The following is a 19,984-nucleotide window of genomic DNA, read 5'->3' on the forward strand; positions in this document are numbered from 1 at the left end:
GTGTGTTGGAGCCAGTTCATACTAGCTTTCAAGAACCAATTGTGATCTCTTCCTACCTTGTATTCAATGACATTTGGATGACAGCTTGAAATCAGCCCTGATGGGAATATTTACACCACAGAAATTGGCAAATGTTACAATCAGGGCCCTCTTTTCCATGAACCTGTTGTGAAACATTTACTAGCACACAACTGCATGAAAGGGATGTTCACACACACACACACACACACACACACACACACACACACTATCTTATCAACAAGACAGTTTCAGCTTATTGATAAATCAGGTACTTAGGATAGAAATGCTCTTATTTGTTGACTGAAATAAATAGACTTGTAGAATCTTCTAAATTGTGTATGCCTATCGCCACAGCTCAGCATCTTCACAGTCATTTACTGAGCACTGCTATGATTGATTACTCCAGGTACCAGGAATCTGAGACAATCAAGAATACAGTCTTCAATGAGCTCACAGTTGAATGAGGCAGACCGATGAAAAAAATTGTATATAAAGTCCAATAAAGTTGTCCCGTCTACAGAAATAAGTGAAAATTGAGGGGAAATATCTGAGTCTGCCTGAGTCCCAGGAAAGTGTTGTAGAAAATGCAGCTTTAGAGTTTGATCTAAAGGATGAGACCCGATTAGAGTCCTGAGAAAAGAAAACCGAAACAATGTAACAGTACAAAACTATAAATAAAAGATTCCAAGCACCACACTGAAAGGGCACACCATATACCTGGGAAAATTGACCCAGAATGGTCAATATCAAGACATACTCTACTAAAGACACTGGATGTTAAAGATTAAAGAATAATATGTTAGTGTTTCTAGGCAAAAGGACCAAGTCACTTACTAGGGAAAGAAAATCAGGTTAGCATCAGACTTCGCAACAATACGACTTCATAGTAGAAAACAATGGAGTAACATCTTTAATGTACTAAAAGAGGAAATGTGAACCAAGGATTTTCTGTCCTGCCCAACTGATCTTCAAGTTTGAAGGTCGCAGACAAATAGTTCCAAAGTTACAAGAACTCAGGGTATGTTGTTCCCATGAGCTCTTCCAGAGGAATCTACCATATTTCTATGGAATAAATCATAGAAGCTTTGGCATAAAGTTGCTGTTTTGCGAGTCATAATTAATGGCACTGGTCCTGTCATCTCTGCTGTCTCAGCTGTGAACCTTCTCTAATGGCACGCTAACCTTGAACTTAGCAGATACAAGGTCACGTGAGACCTCCATCCAGAAGAGGGGTTTACAAATGGTCTTCCTATTCATAATGGGGAGAAAAAGTCAAATACTGATCATGAGAAATGGCTTATGAGTGGTGATTGGCAATTATGTAACTACTGTTTTTATATTCTATGGAAAACTCCTAGATGATGATTTGATGTGTTAAAAAAATACATCATAAGTTGCTAAATGGTAATTTTTAATTATTTGTTCAAAAGCTTACAAAAAGCTTCCCTCTGTACTGAAAAACTATTTTTTTTTTTTTTTTTTTTTTTACGGTACGCGGGCCTCTCACTGCTGTGGCCTCTCCCGTTGCGGAGCACAGGCTCTGGACGCGCAGGCTCAGCGGCCATGGCTCACGGGCCCAGCCGCTCCGCGGCATGTGGGATCTTCCCAGACCGGGGCACGAACCCGCGTCCCCTGCATCGGCAGGCGGACTCTCAACCACTGCGCCACCAGGGAAGCCCTGAAAAACTATTAATAATTAGGGCTTTCTGTTAAAGAGGACAATAAAGGCATTTTAAAAAAATTCCATTCCCCTTCTGTGAAACCCAACAAAATACCCACAAAGAGGATGAAAGAGCAGGAACATCCTGTCTTTAATGAACAATGAAATGGCCACAAACCCAAACTATGAATGATGAGATACACCTGCCAAAGACCATAAAATCTGGACCAAAATGAGGGAGGGAAGGCTGAGGGATGACAAAGATTTCCTCAGGCACGAGCAGGATATAGATTTCCCTAGGAGTAAGTGTGAGGGTCCTGAAAGGCCTACTCAATGGTTCTTTGATTACAGACACTAGATGGGGGACCATGCGCTGCCCCTGAAAACACCGTGATTGTCCCTGCAGAGCCGTGGGGGAGATGGAGCTGCAGGAGAAGCCACATGTTTAGGCCTCCCAGCCAAGGAAGGCTGCAGAAATGGAGTGGTGTGGAGGAAGGAGGGCAGCAATCGCTGGATGATGACACAGTGAACAAGTTACTTAAGAGGCTGTTCCCTGAGTCACACCGACCCTTCCAATGCCAACATCTGAAGAGATATATGGGCAAAGGAAATAAAAATTTGGTGACAGACTGTTGAAGACAGCCAATTTATGGAAATGCCCTAGCTCGTTCCCCAAACCCATGGTATTCCCAAACAGCCAGCTGCATTTAAAAAGCTCCGGCAAGAGGGAGGAGCTATAGGAACATATGTTTATGTATAACTGATTCACTTTGTTATAAAGCAGAAACTAACACACCATTGTAAAGCAATTATACTCCAATAAAGAAGTTAAAAAAAAAAAGCTCCGGCATAAAAACTATGCATCAAAACTGGGGGAAAAAAATTGAAGGGGAAGAAAGAAGTTAAGGTGTGGGGAAAGGAACAGGAGGCAAGAGTCACACGAACAGCATAGTATCACAAAGGTATTACCCAGAGAAAAGTTCTGAAAAACAGGCTCCATATTCCCAAGGAAATTATAGTCATGATGTCTGGGGGGAAAGTGGCTTTAAAATGAGGTTTGAGTTCAGAAGGAGATTATGAGTCAACAGAAGGAGATGAAAAGACAACTTGGAATAGGCAGGGAAAAAAAGTGAAAAGAAGAACTTTAAACAGCAGACGTAAAAGTTACTTTACAAGCAACAAAAAGTAATTAAAACGACTGGAAACAGAGAGCTACGGTGTACAAGCTGGAATAACTCATATAAAATGATATGAAAAAGAGTAAGATGTAAAATGGGTTTTTAGAGGCAATGATGGATATGGAAAGGCAGAGAGAGGAGATTAGACATAAGTGTGATGGGTATTTGTGAGAAGAACAAAACAAATGGAACAGAAAAATATTCAGAGATAATTAAGGGGAATTAGTTTCCTTTAATAAAAGCTTTAATTTGCAAGTCATAATGGTATACCACGTGCCACTAAAGTGTGACCCACTAAGACATAGCCTGCTTATGTGCTGAACTTCACTGGTAAAGAAAGGAGCCAAAAGCCTCTGAGCATAAAAGGCAAACAAATAAACAACAAAAATCCCCTGCTTGGCCTCCTACACCTTCACAGTAGCATTAGATGTAAGGAGACCGGTGAAGCAGTGTCTGCACAATTCAAAAGGAAAGGAAGTATGACTCAGGTATTTTCCCTTCATCTTATTTGTTCTTCATGTGGAAAGGCAAGAGAGGCAGTCAGAGCATGCGTACCCATGAGCCCGTCTCGAAAAACTTGCAGGGCCGTGATGAAGCATCGAGATGACTAAAAATAAAAAATCCAGGAAGGCACAGATGCTGGTGAAAAAAGATGGAAGATGAATCGTAAATTCATCTAAGCACAGAATTAAGAGCAATCAACCAGCAATTGCATCTCAGAACAGAACGTAAATATCAGAAAATCTTGACGTTAGCTAAATAATTTAACAAAAACAAATTGAATGTTGCACAGGAGAGATGGGTGAGAGCAAAGGTAAATGTGCTTACCAGATACTCTCGTTAAGTCAAAATGTGTCAGTAAAAATAACTACCCAAACCTCTTGTTGGTTTCTTTCACCTTCTTTCTTAACTTCGGAGAGTTCTTTTGGGAATTAATCACTTAACAGTGGAAAAAAATCCGCCATTCAGCAACTCTTTTAATCTTATTTTAGTTTATTTTTTTCTAATATACCTAATAAAATTGCAGTAAAATTTTAAATTAAAATTGCATGTACACATGTAATTATGACTACCAAATATCAATGTTATAGACACAGTGATTATCAAATATTAATGTTCTCTTACATAGAGCAGTTTGGGTGTTTTTTAAAACAAAAACTTTCCTTTTATACTTTCCTACTCCTTGAATTCTTGATCATGGGTGTATGTCATCTTTTAATTTTAATTTTTTTTTAGTGAACTATAATTGGCATATAATATATTCGTTTCAGGTGTGCAACATAGTGATTCAATGTTTGTATACATTATGAAAAGATCACCACAATAATTCTATTCACCATACAAAGTTAATACCATATTATTGTCTATATTATGTCATTTTTTAAAAAGCAAAGTCATCCTACTATATTAATAAATATCTAAAAAATAAAATAAATTAGACATCTAAAAAATAAATTAGACATCAATTACAAGACCATAAAACCGCACGATAATAAATCACTAGAAATTAGTTACTATCTCAGAAAGAAAGAAAGAAGAAAGTAAGGAGGAAGGAAGGAAGGAAGGGAGGGAAGAAGGGAAGAGAGAAAAGAAAAGGCAGAGGGGAGAGGAGGGGAGCGATGGGGAGTGGTGGGGTGAGGGAGAATCTCCCCATCTCCTAAAAGATATTCAAGCCTAGGAAGTGCTTACTTATTGGTGCACCCATACATAACACCCCTCCTGTTTCACCGTAGGAGACGTCGCTGTTGCTGCAGGGGATGTGTCTGCTGACACTCCGTTTGACTCTGTCGCCCAATTCTCATTACAGTGTTCTGTCAGTTGTGGTGTTGGAACCCAGCGGAGACAGCAGGTATGCCAAAGGCTGACAGCCAAAGGCCGGCGTGTCCCCCTCAGTGAGACCGTGTGCAGGCATCTTCCTGGGCCCCCTCTTGCGAGATCTTGCCGAATGCCTGTGTGCAGGAGTAAGTATGGAAAGTCCACGCTTCCCCAGATATGCCGATTCTGTTCCTCTCCCCGAGTGGCTTCATCTTCCATAGAGCAACACGTTTCTAATCTGTAGGTAAAGCAAATCAAGCAGAATTCAGGATTGTTATAAGCGGCAAATGGTATAATATTGAAGACCAAGATACAGCTGTAAGAAAAGTCAGTTTGAAGAAATATCCATCCGCTTAACAAATGCATCCTGTGTATATACATACATATACGTACATATATGTATGTACGTATATGTATGTATATATACTAAGTTTACCAGCAACTTACCTGAAGAAACTTACCAAGTAAGAAAAATGATAGTAACTTTAAAAAATGTCATAGTATCCCTGGCGTTTATTGAGCACTTACTCTGTGGAGTTCCTTGCAGGCATTATTGCGTTGTCTTATTTAGTCCCCGGCAACATTGTGAGCCAGGTATTATCCCCATTGAGAGATGAGTAATCCAAGACGTAGAGAAGGTCCGAGATTTGACCAAGGATCTGTAGCTGCCAGTTGGGCCTCTTGGCCTCTTTGACCACAAATCTGTCTGATTCCTGAGCCCACGCTCTTGGCCACCTCTCTGTGGTGATTCATAGACAACATTCTTTCTTTTTCCCCGGAAACTCTTTGAGAACAAGTTTTCAAAATCTTGAGATTCCAAAGATTCGAGATCCCCAAGTTTTATCGTATCCTGGAATTCAAGAATGTCTGTGGCGTGTGGCGCAGTGTCCTGCTTCAAGCTGCTTACCTAGCTGATTTTTATTAATTGTGGGTGGTTGCATAGCAACGTGGCTGGACCGTAAACTGTCTTAGAGGAGAGTAAGATGAAATTCCGGCAGCTTCCTCTAAAATAATAACAGAATAACATGTGGGAATACATTGTGGTTATTAGGACGTGCAATATGGTAGAAGATGAAATTGTAAATTGTTACGGCGTACGGTAGAAAGCAGAGTAAAAGGATGTTTTAGGGAGGAAAAAAAAGCAGGAAAAAAAGACAGTCATATTTCCCCTTGACCCTGTCTCATTCTCTAGCTTGCCAACATGTAGGTCATGGAAGCAGACAAGAGACAGGAATGCATTCTCCCAGCACAGCCAAGTCACCCCAAGCTGGGCCTCCACTTCAGCTGTAGCCTGGCCTGATGCCATCACCTTGGATCAATGGCCCTGGCTTGCATAAATTTGGCTTCTCCCTCTGCACGCTCCTATGGCATCCTCTTCCCCCCACCACCGTATCAGAGCCAATGGGATGAGCTTGGCACAGACCCATTCTCCCTACCCCTCCTGCCTCTGCACCATTTTCCCTCTGTCATCACACACTTAGCACGTACACCGCCCTCATCCCACCTTCAAATGCATCGTGTGCCGACCTCCAGCATCCTTTCTACCTTTCACCAGGACACACCACCACCAGGTCCATTCTTTCTCTCTAACATCTGCCAACACCTAGGACAACCAGCATCCATGCGGATGACTTTCTCACACCCTGATATCCCAATCTCCCAACATGGTCAGTTTCACTGACAGCCATCCCCTTGGCAGGGTGACACCCTAGACTTCCTCATTGGTACTTAAATAGCTTCCTGCTCTTCTACCGTTCCCCACCTGGCCCCTACTTGTTTAGTTAACGCTTCATTGTGACCTCTGGTTCTTCCTTCCCTGTTGTCCCCAAACTTCCTGCTCTTGCACTAGAAACCACTCCTCTTGGCTGGCATTTCCTCATCACTCACTTAACCAATTCTAGAGTCAGATCACTATGCCCTTCCTTAACCCACCACCTCCATCACCCTGCTCACCTTCAACCCTGGTGGGTTACCTTTTAGGTGATCTTTTTTTACGGTGTCATCATTTTTAACTTTAATTACAACCATGTATATAAATGATAACACACAAGATAAGTTGAGAGAACAAGGGGATGTAAAGGAACTAATGATTCTATCTTGCGTCACAGATCAGATAACAGCTGAGTAGGGCTCCTATTTCACAGAGTTGACTGTTTCAGATAATAAAGCATGGTAATTTATCACATCCACATGATTTTAAAACCTAAGAAACCTCTTTTATATTTTAACCAAAATAACGCAAAGGACAAACATGATCATAAGATCGGTTTGTGTGCGTATTTGACAAATGTGCATGCGTGATATTTTTAACAGTGTACAAAATCAATGCATCTCACCACGCCAGTTCAAGCAGAATTCCATCTTTCTAGATATAAACTGAACGTCTCTTGTCGTACATACTTTCTGACCTACCACTGCAGGTCACACGCAGGCTTAGGTACTTCGTGAAATCTCCTTTAAAAGAATCCATAATGTCATGTCTCAAAGCGATTAGGATGACATCACCTTTTAGGTGATTTTTATTTGCTTGTTCTTTAGTTCCCTGACCTGAGCTACTGGGATTTGCTGAAGAAAAGGATACCACCATCCTGATTAGACATACTTCATATTCATGCTATCTGATTTACCTGGGCAATAATGTGTGGGTGTTTTTCCTGTTCCTGAGAATTCCCAAGAAATTCATCACAGCAGCTATTTTGTAACCACTCTACTGGCCCCAAGTTCCCATTTCTCTGTGGATAAACTCGTCTTTTATTCCTCTATTCCGACGGTCCTCTCTCCTTCATGTCACATCCACCCCCTTTGCTCACCAGACTGGAAAAGTATGGTCTTCTTTTTAGGCCTAATCCCTCAGTTATGGAAGAGGTGTGAAGACAAGAAAGACCAAGCCCAGCTATGCTGGGATCTTTATTCCCTGTCAAGGCTCCACTTCTAGAAATGTGTCCTAATCAGTGCCTTGAGTTTAAGTAAAACCCATCCTCTATGGAGGAGAGAATCTTCTTGCTCCCTGTTTTGACCCTTTTAATGTGCAGTGGGGTGGAGGGGGTGGGGGGGCAAGATGTCTTGAGCTCCCCCTAGAGGCCAGTGGTGCACCATACAGTCCCCCTGCCTGCTTCTCCCCAGACCTTCCCTGCATTCTCCCACCTCCAGCTTTTACCCCTTGCTTAAATTCTTCCCTCTGCCATATCTAGCAACTGACATTCTTCCCTTTCTTGAAGGACCAGTACAAACACTGCCTTTCCCAGTAATCTTTCTCAGTTGCACTTAATCTCTGAAAAGTAATATGACAATGTGGTTAAGCCAACTTGAGTTCAAATCTCATTTCTATCAGTATCTCATCATGTGACATTGGGCAGGTTATTTAATCTCTGTGAGTCTCAGTGTTTTTTTATTTTATTTTATTTTATTTATTTATTTATTTATTGCAGTACGCGGGCCTCTCACCGTTGTGGCCTCTCCCGCCGCGGAGCACAGGCTCCAGATGCGCAGGCCCAGCGGCCATGGCTCACGGGCCCAGCCGCTCCGCAGCACGTGGGATCCTCCCGGACCGGGGCACGAACCCACGCCCCCTGCATCGGCAGGCGGACTCCCAACCACCGCGCCACCAGGGAAGCCCCGTCAGTGTTTTATCTATAAAATGAGAATAGTAGTTGTACCTACCTCATAGAATTGTTTTGAGAATTAATGCTTAGAAAGTGCTTAGAAACAGTGCCGGGCACATACTATAGGCTCAGAAGTATTAGTTATTTTTAATGTCATTACCACTTTAATTCCTATCATAGCTTTAAGATAGGATAAAATGTAACAGTAACTAGTATTGTGTCTTCTGGCTTACTAGGGTATAAGTTTATATGGGGTAGCTAGATAGTAGCTCTGGACAGTTTTTCCGTGTAGGCCCCCAAAGCACTTATCATAGTGAGTTGTACCCAAAGACGTGCTTTTCAAATATGTCAGGCTTGGATCATCCTCAGATTGCTATTAAAAGCCTACCTGTCTTGGCTTCCAATCAGGCATCTAAAGAAAACAAAAGATAATAGGAATATAGTGTTTGAGTTTAGACTTCTTTCAATTATGGCTCCTGGTTTTAAAGGTTCCCAAGTCTTGGTGAAGAATTCTTATTTTTCACCCAAGTACTGACATCAGAATAGTTGGAGGACTTCCCTGGCGGTCCAGTGGTAAGACCACGCTTCCACTGCAGGGGGCGCGGGTTTGATCCCGGGTCGGAAAACTAAGATCCCACATGCCACATGGTGCGGCCAAAAAAAATTTTTTTTGAGGGAAGGGAGGCACCGGGGCATGTACTATATGATGAAAATGTCAAGAAACATATGCCTCATCCCCTTCCTGGGTTATCTCAAACCCACTCGCTTCTCTCCAGCTCTTGGTCTTCCTCCTTGTACCAGCCCAGCGTCTGCCTCTTCAGCTCTCATTATAGAGAGCTTCTACTCTTCCTCTTTGCCTTCTCAGATTCCAGTAACACCCACCCCTGCCTGCCTGACATAGCTGTAGCCCTTGCAAACCCAGACAGGCACAGGGCTCGCTCGCCAGCACCCCTCGTGGGCTTGTGTCACCTCCTGCAGCATCCAACAGCATACATTTATTTTATCTTTTGCTCAGTCATTCGTTATTCATTCAGTAAACAGTAAGAGTTTTCTCTTACTGTTTACTCTTACTGTTTACTCTTGTTTACATGTACCAGACACTGTGCTGTGCCCCAAGGACAGAGATGATCTCTCTGCCTGGGCATATATTGTTTTCAGTGTCAGAGGATAGCATTTCCTTATTAATTCTTTCAGGACTCATTCATCAAATGCTACTGTGTTTTAGATGTTATGATACAAAATGAAAAGGATCCCTTCTCTTGTCTCTAAGAACTCATAGTCTAGTAGGAGAGAGACATATATAAACAAATAAGGAGAATAAAGTGCCAATGGTATCATAAAAGGATGCAGAAGTGCTCACTGCAGCTGGGGGATGTGAGGAAGAGTTTCAAAAAGGAGGAAGCTTTGAGCAGAATTCTGAAAGCTGCGTCCATTAATCAGATCCACACGGGACACAGGAGAATCTGGGAAAAGAGAACAGTGTCGGCAAAAGTGGGGTATGGCAAATGGAGTGCTGTGTTTGGGGAAACTGCGGGCAATTCCATGGGATTAGAACTGAGGTTGAAGGTGGGTTATGGTGAAAGGTGAGCTGTAGAGCGTCTTGAGCGCCATAATGAGGAGTTTAGATTTTATCAAAGAGGGAAGTGACATAGTCAGATTTTATTTTGGTTTATTTACTCAGACAGCTGTCTAGATATATTTTTTACATTAATTTTTATTGGAGTATAGTTGCTTTACAATGTTGTGTTTGTTTCTACTGTACAGCAAAGTGAGTCAGCTATTCGTATACATATATCCCCTCTTTTTTGGATTTCCTTCCCATTTAGGTCACCACAGAGCACTGAGTAGAGTTCCCTTTGCTATACAGCAGGTTCTTATTATATCTGTTTTATGCATAGTAGTGTATATGTGTCAGTCCCTGTTCCTCAATTCATCACAGCCTCCCTTCCCCCACTGGTATCCACACGTTTGTTCTCTACATCTGTGTCTCTGCTTTGCAAGTAAGTTCGTCTGTATCATTTTTCTAGATTCCACATATAAGTGATATTATACGATATTTGTTTTTCTCTTTCTGACTTACTTCACTCTGTATGACACTCTCTAGGTCCATCCACGTCTCTGCAACTGGCACAATTTCGTTCCTTTTATGGCTGAGTGATATCCCATCGTATATATGTACCACATCTTCCTTATCCATTCCTCTGTTGATGGACGTTTAGGTTGCTTCCGTGTCCTGGCTATTGTCAATAGTGCTTCATATATGGATATATTGGAAAAATATGAGAGTGCAGGCAGGGAGTCTAGTCAAGGGGATATGACGATCTCTAGGTGAGAGAGTGTGAGGATAGAAGCAGTGAGGCTACATTCTAACAGTGTTTCAGATGTCCCATCTAAGTACCTGATGGCTGGCTAGAGTTGGGAGCGAAAAGGACCGTGGTGTGCTTGTCAGTGTTTAACAAGCAGCTCTGGGGCAAGGTGGGTGGCGAGGAGGGAGAGGTTGCTGTCATTTGTTACCTTTGCTGATTTCTGTGGTGTAGATACTCCCGTCATGGTTGGTTTCTGGCTGCCGACGTGGCATTATTGAATGCAGAGTTGGGAATGGATAGTAACAGTCTCACCGACCTGTGAGTCTGTGAGAGGAAGGGCCAGCATGCCAGTGGACAGGGAAAAATCGAGATGACTCTAGAATCTGCCTGGAGGAGGTTGGTAGAAGATGAAGCCATTAACTTAGGGCATATAGGAAGAGGAGGACTGTTGGAATGGGTGAGGGAGGCAGAGATAAAGTGTTTAGGTTACAATATTTTAAACTTGAAGTAGCAGGAAGAGATTTCCAGTCAGCAGTGGACTATTAGATCTTGTGCTCTAGAGAAAGGTCTAGGTTAGACAGATCAACTTGGGAGCCATCAACCTAGAGTTGTTAGTTACAACTACAAGATCATCCAAAGAAAAGTTTAGAGCAAGAAGAGAAAGGGAGGAAGTGGCCAAGCACTGACGCCTGAGGGGTAGTAGTGCCAGCCAGCAGCATGCTGGCAACGAACAGTGGTGGGAAAGGACCAGAAGAAGGGTTGAAAAAGATGGCGGGGAGGCGAGACTTTTCCATGAACTGAGTGATTACGGGCGCCTTGTGTCCTAGAAGGGTCAAGTACGAATACTGAAGGGACATTGTATTTGTCACTAGGGGACCATTGGTGGCCTTTCCCTGAGAGCTTTTAGTGCGGTGCTGTGAGCAGAAGCTCATCTACCCTCGGTTGAAAAGTGCATGAGAACCAAGTGTGGAAGCCATTCCTTCAGCCTGATGAGACACTTACTGTGTAATCTTCATGGGGCTTCACAGCCCATTTAACCAGTCCCGCCTATAGCATCCCTCGTAGCCTCCTCTCAGCTACCTGTGTTTCTACCCTAAAGAGAATCTGAAAAAAAGCTGCCCGGGTTCTTGATAGAGCTCCAGAGGGGCTTGTGAGATCCTCCATGCCAGTGGGAGCAATGCGGGTCAGCACCAACCAAGCAGCCCCATCCAGGGCTGGGTTCTGAGGGGCCTGGGTTCCACAGGGTAATAGGAAGGCTTAGAGGCTGCTTTGCAGCCAAAGCCCATTCGGGAGCGGCAGGAGTCAAGTGATGGTGAGACCAAGTGGAAACATCCAGCACAGACGGCTTGGGGCAGAAACCTGGCATGGCGCCAAGACTTAGCATCGTGGCAGGGACACAACTGGAATTAGGGCTGGACACGAGCAGGCAATTGTGCTAAACAGCCTCGGGCACCAGAGCTGGCCTTTACTGGGCAGGGCAGGCTGACCCTGAGGCCAGAAGGAGGACCTCCAGAAGAAAGATCTCTTCGTTTTCTAGAAACGCCAAAAGATGTGGCATTTCTCATATCCAGCACAGTGGGAGAGTGGAGGGATGAGTGGGTACCCTCGCACTGCCTGCAGGCCCTCCAGGAGGGATGCCATCGCTGCCTGGCCACTCTCTGTCTCATCAGGCTCGTCCAGTGTGGCAGTTTGGGGGCGTATTCAGATGCAGGAGGAGGCAGTCACCCGAAACCAGACCAGTTTCTTCCCCAAGAACTGTGTCTGATGAGGCCACGCTCCAGGCACTGCTCCAGAGGAACTCACCGGAGGCCCAAGAGAGGAACTGGCCCACGCCGCGGGACCTGGCAGAGCCTGATCCCAGACCCCTCCCCAGGCATACATTCTAACTGAACTGCTGCATACCCAGCGTGAGGAATTGCTAAACAGGCCTGATTGGGAATGGAGCTGGGGCCACAGGGCCTGCCTTCCAGCAGATGGGCATGCAGCCAGAGGGAGCGGCTGGGCTGCTCGTGTGGCTCACCCAGCCATGGGCAGGTCCTTTACCAAGGCTGAACACTGCCTGTCACCTGCAGACTCCCCAGCCTGCTTTGGAAGGAGTCAGGTCCCATCTGCTTTAAGCCCCAAGCTCAGCTGAGGGACATCTGGCTACCAGTGGACCTGAATGTAATTAGAACCCTTCTCCCTGGTAATTAGAAACCATCTCCATGGCAATTAGAACCCATGTCCACACAGGATGCTGTGTGGGCTTATACCAGCCTCAGCTCATCTCCAGCCTGAAGCATCGAGCCAGGCATGTGCTGCGTTCCCCATGTGGGCTTCTGCACCTTCCCAGTGAGAGCAGGAACGTTCAAGCTATGGCCTCATCTGTAGCAGCCCTCAGAGTCTGTCTCCACACCTCTCTCTCAGTTGCATGAGTTCAAAAGTCTGACTTTGACCCAGCTTAAACTCTGATTTTGAAGAACAGGTTTCAAAGCCATCCATGTGCACATTTATCTTTCCCGTTGTCCGCCACTGAGGGATTAATGACCAGACAGGGTGTTCAACTGAATCCTTTTAAATGATAGTAAAAAGAGATCTTTATAGGTGCATATAAACACATATATGTAGATATAATGGATATGTACATGTGTAGACATACATACATACCGTGCATTGTGACAATAGGCTACTGCTAAGTGTTCATAAAATGCAACCAGATAAGTAAAATTAGAAACCGGTGAGTAATAAAAAAGGAAAACAAACAAGGCTAATATAGGATTATGTCTTGAATTTTGCACTTCTGTTATGTGTGGGCACAAATTTAGCTCTAAACTTGAGAACGTAACTATCTTGGAAAAGGCAACCTGGTCGATTACACGGTTCAGTGTTTATCGGGTAGGAAATGGACTAATTACTCAGAGGAAAGTATAAGAGTTCCTGATGGTGAGACCACAAAGAAATCCTCCTGCCTCCTCCTTACAGAGGACACCGCAAGTTGTAAAGACTTTGGCAGGGTTCACACAGAAGACACAGATGCTCTTTCTGATTTTCCCTTCGCTCTTCACCAGTCCCATCCCATCAGATTGCCTTTGAGTTAATGCAGTGGGACGCTCCGGGGCAGTGGTGCTCAACCTTTGCTGCCCATTTCAGTCACCTGGGGAGCTTTTAAAAAAGTCTGATGCCCAGGCTGTTCCCCATAAGTCAGAATTTCTGGAGGTGGGACCCAGGGTATTGAGATTAAAAAACAATAATAGCAGGTGTTTTGAATGTGCAGCAAAGTTTGAGAGCCACTGCCTAGTCAGAGTTGACATTGAAACGCTACACACCAGAGTTGTAACTGGTTGTTAAAGTAGGGAAATACTTCCCAAATGGTTAGTAAGTAGCCTCTGCCTGAGCCCCACGACTGTCTCCCAGCTGCTGGGACCCTCCTGCCAGGAGCCGTCTGACCTCCTCATAGTGTAACAATGTTGGGAGAGGGAACGCTGCAAAGACCTGGTCCAGTGCCACAGCTGCCAACTGCTCTGGTTGACGGCACCCTCACCATGCAGATGGTTAAGTATTTGGCGTAGCACCTCTGCCTATAATAATAGATGAACCGTCAATTTACCAGGAATCCTCCTTCTGCTTTTGATCACTGTTGAACAGCGGTAAGTCCAAAACTCTATATTGCCAACCGAAAGAAAACCTGTATGCCTTAACTGGCTGAGGGGAGCTTGACACCCTCTGTGAAGGGTCTGCGTCCCACTAGGGAAAGGTGTACGCATGGCAGGCCACCCCGCTCCCCTTAGAGATGAGCCGAGGGGAGCAGAACCGTGGACGAGGGGCCTGGCCTATTAATTGCATCTCTGTGGAATTTGCATGCAAACTCATTATGCCTGTCCCTCACTTAGAACATTCTCTACCACAACCCTGTTGCTTTTCTGAACGTACGGGCACCACCACACCCCAGCAGGCAGGCAGACTCTAAAGGGATCGTGAGCCACCTGAGAGGAGTCCAGGAGTTGTTCTGGCAAACCAGGGTACTGTTGAGTACACTCTAGTTCGTGCCCAGGGCCTGAGAAGTCCGTCTAAGCAGAGTCTTAATCTGGTTCTCCTCCCGGCGTATCCCTGCCAGTGCTCCAACCAGGAGGAGCCGTAACTGGGGTCCTCCAAGCTTCTGATTCCCACCCTCCCCCCACCCCATCTCATGACCTGAATTCCACAGTGCCATTTCCGTGGATCCAGTCTCTCTTCTGTCACTTCCTCCTTCCAGGCCCTCTAGCCCACGCTCCACCATCTGCCCATGGACCTAAGTACATCTTCCAAGAGGAATCAGTCTCCCACCTGCATCAAGCCCCCCTACTCACTTCAGAATCGCCCTGGGACGCATTGAGGCCTTCCTTCCCGCAGGTGGACAGAGCCCCTGCTCTTGGGGGATGGGATCTGAGGAGTGTCCTCTTTGGCCTTAGCCCATTAACTGCAGCCAGTGCCCAGGAACAAGCAAGAGTCAGCCGACCCTTGATCCGTCTCAGCTTGCCCTGTTGTTTGCTGGCTGGACCTGCCTTTGTCCGCTGACAATAGTCATATATGAGAGCTTTTAAGTGCCCGCTAATGTGCTGTGCACTTGATATAAACGCTCTAACCTGTCACATGCCTCTGACGAAGGTGCTAACATTACCCACATTTTATGAGTGAGAAAACTGAGGCTCAGAGAGGTTAAATGACTTGTGCAAATGGCGCTAAGATCCAAACTCAGATTCATCTGGCTTCCAAGTGCCTGTCCTACCTTTTCTTCTTTGATCACTTGCTTCTTTAGGCCCCCAAGCTAGTTGAACTGACCCGCTTGGGTTATATGCTGCAGTTGGCCGGCTTCATCCTCCTTTTCAGATCCTTCAAACGCATTCACTCATCTCCCCAATCACTGCCTCCCTCAGATTTGGGGTACCCCTGGCCAAGCCATACTAGATTCTCAGGGGCCTCCTCCCCTAGGTGGTGGAGGCCCCACATATCAGACATCCCCTTACTGATGGAAACATTTAACCACTTAACCTCATGCCTCCCCAAACCAGAGCTTTGTAAAATAATTTACATGCTTCCGTGCAATTCATTCAAACGTGCATTCTTTGCTGCTTAAGTACCAGATAGTTGTGAAATTTACCCCCATCTAAGGATGTATAATATATATATATAATTACTTATGTTTTAGTTCTCAAATGTTTTAAACAGCCTTGGAAGATTACAGTCAAAAAGTTTTCATTATTGAGATGTTTGTGTTTTCTTTTCTTTCTTTTTTTTTTTCCTACAGAAATGCAACCAGAGATGAAGACCAACCTTGGCAAGCAGGGTCCTCAGATCCTTGGTGTCCAGAGAGTCTACATTCAGACAAGGGAAGAGAAGCGCCTGAACCTGACCGTCGGGAGCAGAGCCTATTTGCTGCCCAACACATCTGTGATTATTAAGTGCCCAGTGCGACGGTTCCAGAAATCTCTGATCCAGTGGGAGAAGGATGGCCATTGTCTGCAGAACTCCAAACGACTCGGCATCACCAAGTCAGGCTCACTGAAAATCCACAGCCTGGCAGCCCCCGACATCGGCACGTACCGGTGTATCGCAGGCTCTGCCCAAGAGACAGTGGTGCTCAAGCTCATTGGCACTGACAACCGGCTCATTGCGCCCCCAGCCCTCAGAGGGCACACAAGGGAATATCCTGGGATGGACCACAATGAAGCCAATAATTTGGGAGCCACATGGCACAAGATGAGGCAGAAGTGGAGTCACCAAAATGAGCTTTATTTGGACGATGGCCGAATTCATCACCAGCCTCTCTTAAGAGCTCTGTTGGGCCACTGCAGCCATTCTGCGGGAAACGCCAACTCTTGGGAGTTTGAGAGAAAGCAGTTTGAAGCCGCAGTTAAACAGGGAGCCTACAGCATGGATACCGCCCAGTTTGATGAACTGATAAGGAACATGAGTCAGCTCATGGAGACTGGAGAGGTCAGTGACGACCTTGCGTCCCAGGTGATATATCAGCTGGTGGCCGGGTTAGCGAAGGCACAGCCTGCACACGTGCAGTGGCGGGGCATCCTGGGGGAGGCGCCTCCCACGGCTCACCTAAGGGGGGCAACGGGAAGTGTGCCCCAAAGCTCAAATGCGAAAAACTCGGGCAAGCTGACGTTCAAGCCAAAGGGGCCTGTTCTCTTGAGGCAGAGCCAGCCCGCCTCGATTTCTTTTAATAAAACAGTACATTCAAGGATTGGAAATACAGTCTACATTACAAGAAGGACGGAGGTCATCAATATACTGTGTGAGCTTGTTACCCCCGGTGAGGCCACGTATACGTGGACCAAGGATGGAGCGTTGCTACGACCCTCCGAAAAGTAAGTAAAATAAGAATACAGTGTTTCCTCTGTAATACCGTCTTAATGCTGCTTCTTCCAGCTTTCTTGAAAATATTTTCAAATCCCTTCTCCTAAGAATGTGTTTCCAACAGGATTCTTTAGGAAAGAAACTCAAAAATGTTAGGGTATGGAATGTAAAATAGTTAGCTAGTGGGAAGCAGCAGCATAGCACAGGGAGATCAGCTCAGTGCTTTGCAACCACCTGCAAGGGTAGGATAGGGAGGGTGGGAGGAGATATGGGGATATATGTATACATATAGCTGATTCACTTTGGTGTACCACAGAAACTAACACAATATTGTGAAGCAGTTATACTCCAATAAAGATATATTGGAGTATAAAAAAAATAAAAAGAAAGAAAATCAAAGTAGTCTTTACTTCACCATCATGTTAAAGTGGAGGGCTAAGTGGCTACCAGTTCGAGGAGAACAGTTACTTTCTTCTCAGCCTATTATAGATAAGATTGTTTTCTGGCTTCCATTTTTGTTGCTGAAAAGTGTGTTGTCAGTGTAATTATTATTCATTGGTAGGTAATACGTTCTTTTTCTCTGTTTATCTTTCAAAATTTATTCTTATCTTTGGTGCTCTGCAGTTTTATGATGGTAAATCTACATGAGTGTCTTGTTTTATTTATCTTGCTTGAAATTTGTTGCACTTTCTGTACTGAGGATACATATGTTGTGGCCTCTCCCATTGCGGAGCACAGGCTCCGGATGCGCAGGCTCAGCGGCCATGGCTCATGGGCCCAACCGCTCCGCGGCATGTGGGATCCTCCCAGACCGGGGCACGAACCCGTGTCTCCTGCATCGGCAGGCGGACTCTCAACCACTGCGCCACCAGGGAAGCCCCCCATTTTCTTTTTGAATATAGCTTTTTCTTCTTTCTTTCTAGAACTCCAAATAAATGTATGTGAGAATTTCTCTGTCTCAATCTTCCCTGTGTTTTAACCTCTCTTTCATATTGCCTCTTTTACTTTCTAGTTTGCTGCTTGTCTCTTCAGCATTGTAAAAAACTAAGTGGATATTAGCCCACCCACTTAGTTTTCCATTTCAGTGACCACATATATAATTTTTAGTTCTGTTTGGTTATTTTGTGGATTTTTGAATAATTTTTGATAGTTTGTCAAGGTGTTCTTCTATTTATGTATATATTATGTAAAGTATAAGATTATACATTAAATATAAATAATCCAGAAGCTCCAACTAAAAGCCAGAGATTGTCAGAGGATAACAAAGCAACAACTAAAATACAGGTTGTCAACAAGAAGTGCACTTCAAATGTAAAAACACAGATAGGTTAAGAGTAAAAGGATGGAAAGCAGCATATCAAATAAATGCATACTTGAATGTTTCTAAGAGCCTTATTCATAATAGCCCCAAACTGGAAATAGGCCAAATGTCCATCACCTGATGGCTTTGTAAACAGATTACGGTATGTTCATAAAATGGCAAATGCTCATCATAGATAAGGAAGGAGCTACGGATATATATACATCGATATGTATGAATATCAAAACCATTATGTTAAGTGAAAGAAACCAAGCATAAAAGACTACATACTTTATAATAATTCCATTTATATGAACTTGTAGCAAAGATAAAATTACAGCGATAGAAAGAAGGTCAATGGTTGTCATAGTCCTAAGGTTTTGGGGGAGGGGACTTGACTGCAAGGGAGCAAAGGAAACTTTCTGAGGTTATAGAAATGTTATATATCTTGCTGTGGTGGTGGCTACAGGAATGTATACGTGTGTCAGAAATCAAATTGTACACTTAACGTTAGTGAATTTTATTGCCTGATAATTACAGTTCAATTTATAAAATGTGTCTCAAAACAAAAAAATCTTAATAGTATTATACTTCCTTTTCCCCTCTCTCATGTGCTCTTTTATCATACATTTTACTTCTACTTACATTATATACTCTAAAATGCATTGCTACTCTATGTATTCCATACAATCACCTGTCAATTAAAGGAATTTTTTTTTTTTTTTCCTGGTACACGGGCCTCTCACTGTTGTGGCCTCTCCCGTTGCGGAGCACAGGCTCCGGACGCGCAGGCTCAGCAGCCATGGCTCACAGGCCCAGCCGCTCAGCGGCATGTGGGATCTTCCTGGACCGGGGCATAAGCCCGTGTCCCCTGCATTGGCAGGCGGACTCTCGACCACTGCGCCACCAGGGAAGCCCCTAAAGGAATTTTTAAATGAAAAAAAAAAGTCAGGGTATGGTTTTCACATGTGCATGGGAATTCTCAAAATGAAATCGTACTGTCCCAATCATTATCACATAGCTGTGATACAAGACTGGATACCGTTAAGATTGAATTTAAGCATGTACAGACTCTCTCTTTTCAGGTCACTTAACATTTAAAAATAAAATCAACATAAGGCCATTAAAAAAGCATACTTATAGTAATCTTACATTGTGTAGGAACTGTAAATCAGAATCTTCCATATCTAGGAGATGTGGTATCTCATTTGAACTCACACCAGCCCCATGAGTTTGGCAGGGTAGGGGTTAATACTTTTCTGATGAGGTCGTTGGAAAACAGAATCTCTTTTGCAAATATTTTCTCCCATTCTGAGGGTTGTCTTTTGGTCTTGTTTATGGTTTCCTTTGCTGTGCAAAAGCTTTTAAGTTTCATTAGGTCCCACTTGTTTATTTTTGTTTTTATTTCCATTTCTCAGAATGGGAGAAAATATTTGCAAATTGAAGCAACTGACAAAGGATTAATCTCCAAAATTTACAAGCAGCTCATGCAGCTCAATAACAAAAAAACAAACAACCCAATCCAAAAATGGGCAAAAGGCCTAAATAGACATTCCTCCAAAGAAGATATACAGACTGCCAACAAACACATGGAAGGATGCTCAACATCACTAATCATTAGAGAAATGCAGATCAAGACTACAATGAAATATCATCTCACACCGGTCAGAATGGCCATAGTCAAAAAATCTACAAATAATAAATGCTGGAGAGGGTGTGGATAAAAGGGAACACTCTTGCACTGCTGGCGAGAATGTGAATTGGTATAGCCACTATGG

General features: G+C 44.1%; 1 protein-coding gene across 1 annotated transcript in view; it reads left to right on the top strand.

The window, feature by feature from the left end:
• The window catches only part of ADAMTSL3 (ADAMTS like 3), a gene marked incomplete at its 3' end in the record, with an annotated part of 370,362 nt that overhangs the window by 290,509 nt on the left and 59,869 nt on the right, over nt 1-19,984 (top strand). Inside the window, exons 20-21 of the mRNA XM_082647461.1 lie at nt 4,667-4,820; nt 15,846-16,917. Of these exons, the coding sequence (XP_082503587.1) occupies nt 4,667-4,820; nt 15,846-16,917 (1,226 nt within the window). The remainder of the gene's footprint in view (nt 1-4,666; nt 4,821-15,845; nt 16,918-19,984) is intronic.

Source organism: Grampus griseus, assembly GCF_964374135.1.
Source record: "Grampus griseus genome assembly, chromosome: 2".
Lineage (NCBI taxonomy): Eukaryota > Metazoa > Chordata > Mammalia > Artiodactyla > Delphinidae > Grampus > Grampus griseus.